The following is a 2,555-nucleotide window of genomic DNA, read 5'->3' on the forward strand; positions in this document are numbered from 1 at the left end:
TGTCCTGTGTGTCTCTGTGTTGCCCTGTGACAGACTGGCGACCTGTCCAGGGTGACCCCGCCTCTCACCCAGAAATTTCATAATTGAGAGCCAAAGGTTAAGTAGTTCAAATAAAGACTCATTCTCAATAACTTTACAGGAAGACTTTAGCATGTGTTAGCTATGTTCTTTAAAAGTAGGAGCTTATTTTAACATTTCCAGCCCAATATAAATGTATGTTACAGAACTTTCTTCTTAGACTACATTTTGTTCTCAAACACGCCAAGATTTAAGAGTAGACATCAGTCCTCTACTTTATCAATTCTTAAACTGATGTTTTTCTGGTTTTAGCTTTGTCTGTGCTCCACTTCATGCAATTTTAATTTTGTTACCTTGGAAGATTATAGTTTCTAGTTCAGAAACTATACTACTACTTCTATTTCTCCCCGCTCACATCTTCACCTTCCCCGATTCATAAACTCACCACTTCTTAAAATCTCACCTAATTTACTACCTCTACTTGTCAATCCACAACTTTCTCTTTCTTACTTCTCCTCTTCTTTTCCATGCGACGCTGGCGCTTTTCCTCCCTGCGCCTCGCCTCCTCCACTTCCTGGTGCTGCCGACACTTGTGGAAGTTCTCCACCACCACGCCCACGAACATGTTGAGGACGAAGAAGCTGACGATCAGGAGGAACGAGATGAAGTACAGCAGCATCCACGGATTGTTGTTGGTCAACGGCTGGAGAGAGGAGGAGGAGAGAAACAAATGAAATGATAAATGACTGGGATGGAAAAAAAGTGATTCTTATGGAATAAGAAACCATAAGTATGGACAAAAAAAACAGATGCAATGTAGCTGAAAATAAAATAATCTGTAATAAATGAAAAGTACTGAACTGTGAAATAACAAAATAAGCTTTTCAGTTAATTAAAAAATGACAAGATAACATTTCCACACCATTGGTGCAAAAAAAAAAAATACAAACAAAAAAAAACAGAGGATCATCTGCATGTAAATGTCAATATCAAAACCTGATATATACTGGAAAAACACAAAATATTTCCAAGTATTGTTGCTTCTTTATTTATTTATTTTTTAATTAATATTAAGGAATTAAACAAAACAAGCTTCTGCATGCAGCTAAAAAGTAACTTGTAAGCTAGTTTTGTCCTATTTCAAGTGTCTGAAGATATTTTCATAAGAAACTAAACCCAAAATATTTGGTAAGATTTTGTGTTTTTGCAAAGTAACAGGTTTTCGTATTTAAGCATCATTTGGACAAGAGCCGAGTTCAGCAGTTCAGATGATTTTAGTGTTTTTCTAAGTCCTGCCCTCACTTTGTCTCAGGTTTACACCTTTGCTAGCTTACAAATCCATCCTTTGGCATCATGCTTAAAGAAAGTATTGAGTTTCTTTCAATCCTCAGTAGACTTTGATCAGATACGAATCAAAAACTGGGCTCCAGTGAGAGACTTTAAGAAGCTTCCTTAAAATATTTGCACTTGTTAATGTTTAGAAGGCCTGGGCTAAATCTACAAGAAACAAGCTGTGCCTGTGCTTAATTACAGCCTTCTGAATCTCCTCAGGTCAGCATGTTTGTGACTCAGAGTTTCTATAGGCGACTCCTGACAGATAAAATAAGCTCTTGTTTGTATAAGTCAGCGACGTTACTAAGCCTCGACCACATAAATGACCACTCCCATTGGTCCTCAAGCCTCTAAACACAAAAAAGAGACAAAAATCGAGACACAGGAACGAAGCAAGGAGACAATGTGGGAAGGAGGAAGAAAAAAAACCTGGGGTGATTTAAAGAAGAGGAGATAATCATCAGGAAACAACAAAAAAAATCTATTTCAGGTGCAATAAAGTCAGGGGTGAGAGAGACACATTTTCAATCTAAGTGCTGAAAGCTCAGCATGGAGTGTAAATGAAATTAGTCAGGCTGTGCAAAGTTGGAGAGCGGTGAGGTATTCCCTGACGTGCAGACTGACTCATCCAGCATGATGCCCACTCTTACTGATGGAGTCGTTTTTTTAAGAGACGGCCACCAGAGACGATTCATTTGCATTATATCCTCTGGCTTCATGGTCACTCCTGTGGAAAACGCTGCACTGTAAACACTTCTAACCCAAAGCTGAGGTGGAAAGGACAACAGCTCTGATGCCATGGTTACTAAGGAGAGCTCCGGCAGCGAGAGAGGAGTCAGACCGCAGAGGCAACTGTGGGCGGTGTTTGCAAAGATGAAGTTTCTCTGAGAAGAAAATGCTTTCTTTTACTTTCTTCTTTACTTTTTAAAGAGGCAGTAAGAAAAAATTGACTTCTTTGACATTCACATCATGTTGTAATGTTATTCTCTCATCAAAAACATACCTGGAGTGTTGATTTGATTCTTTCATGCATGTTTGAGAAATACTATAATCTCCCATGGCAACCAGTCAGCTGCACAAAACGCGTGGGTGGGCATAGCCCCGCCTTTAAGAATGAAACTCCGCCTTGGAGCTGCAGCTTCCAAGCTTCAGAGCTTCCACCTCACAGAGGAACCCTGCCCTACTCAACTCCTTCAGCCTAGCCA

The 2,555-nt window shown here is 39.6% G+C and overlaps 1 protein-coding gene across 2 annotated transcripts in view; it reads right to left on the reverse strand.

Annotated features, from left to right (window-relative positions):
• The window catches only part of LOC103136478 (voltage-dependent T-type calcium channel subunit alpha-1I-like), a 183,380-nt gene that overhangs the window by 25,006 nt on the left and 155,819 nt on the right, over positions 1 to 2,555 (reverse strand). For both annotated transcript variants that reach the window (XM_016670321.1, XM_016670322.1), the window contains one exon: positions 529 to 721. In XM_016670321.1, coding sequence (XP_016525807.1) covers positions 529 to 721 — 193 coding nt within the window. The remainder of the gene's footprint in view (positions 1 to 528; positions 722 to 2,555) is intronic.

Source organism: Poecilia formosa, unplaced genomic scaffold (genome assembly GCF_000485575.1).
Source record: "Poecilia formosa unplaced genomic scaffold, Poecilia_formosa-5.1.2 Scaffold32, whole genome shotgun sequence".
NCBI classification, from domain to species: domain Eukaryota; kingdom Metazoa; phylum Chordata; class Actinopteri; order Cyprinodontiformes; family Poeciliidae; genus Poecilia; species Poecilia formosa.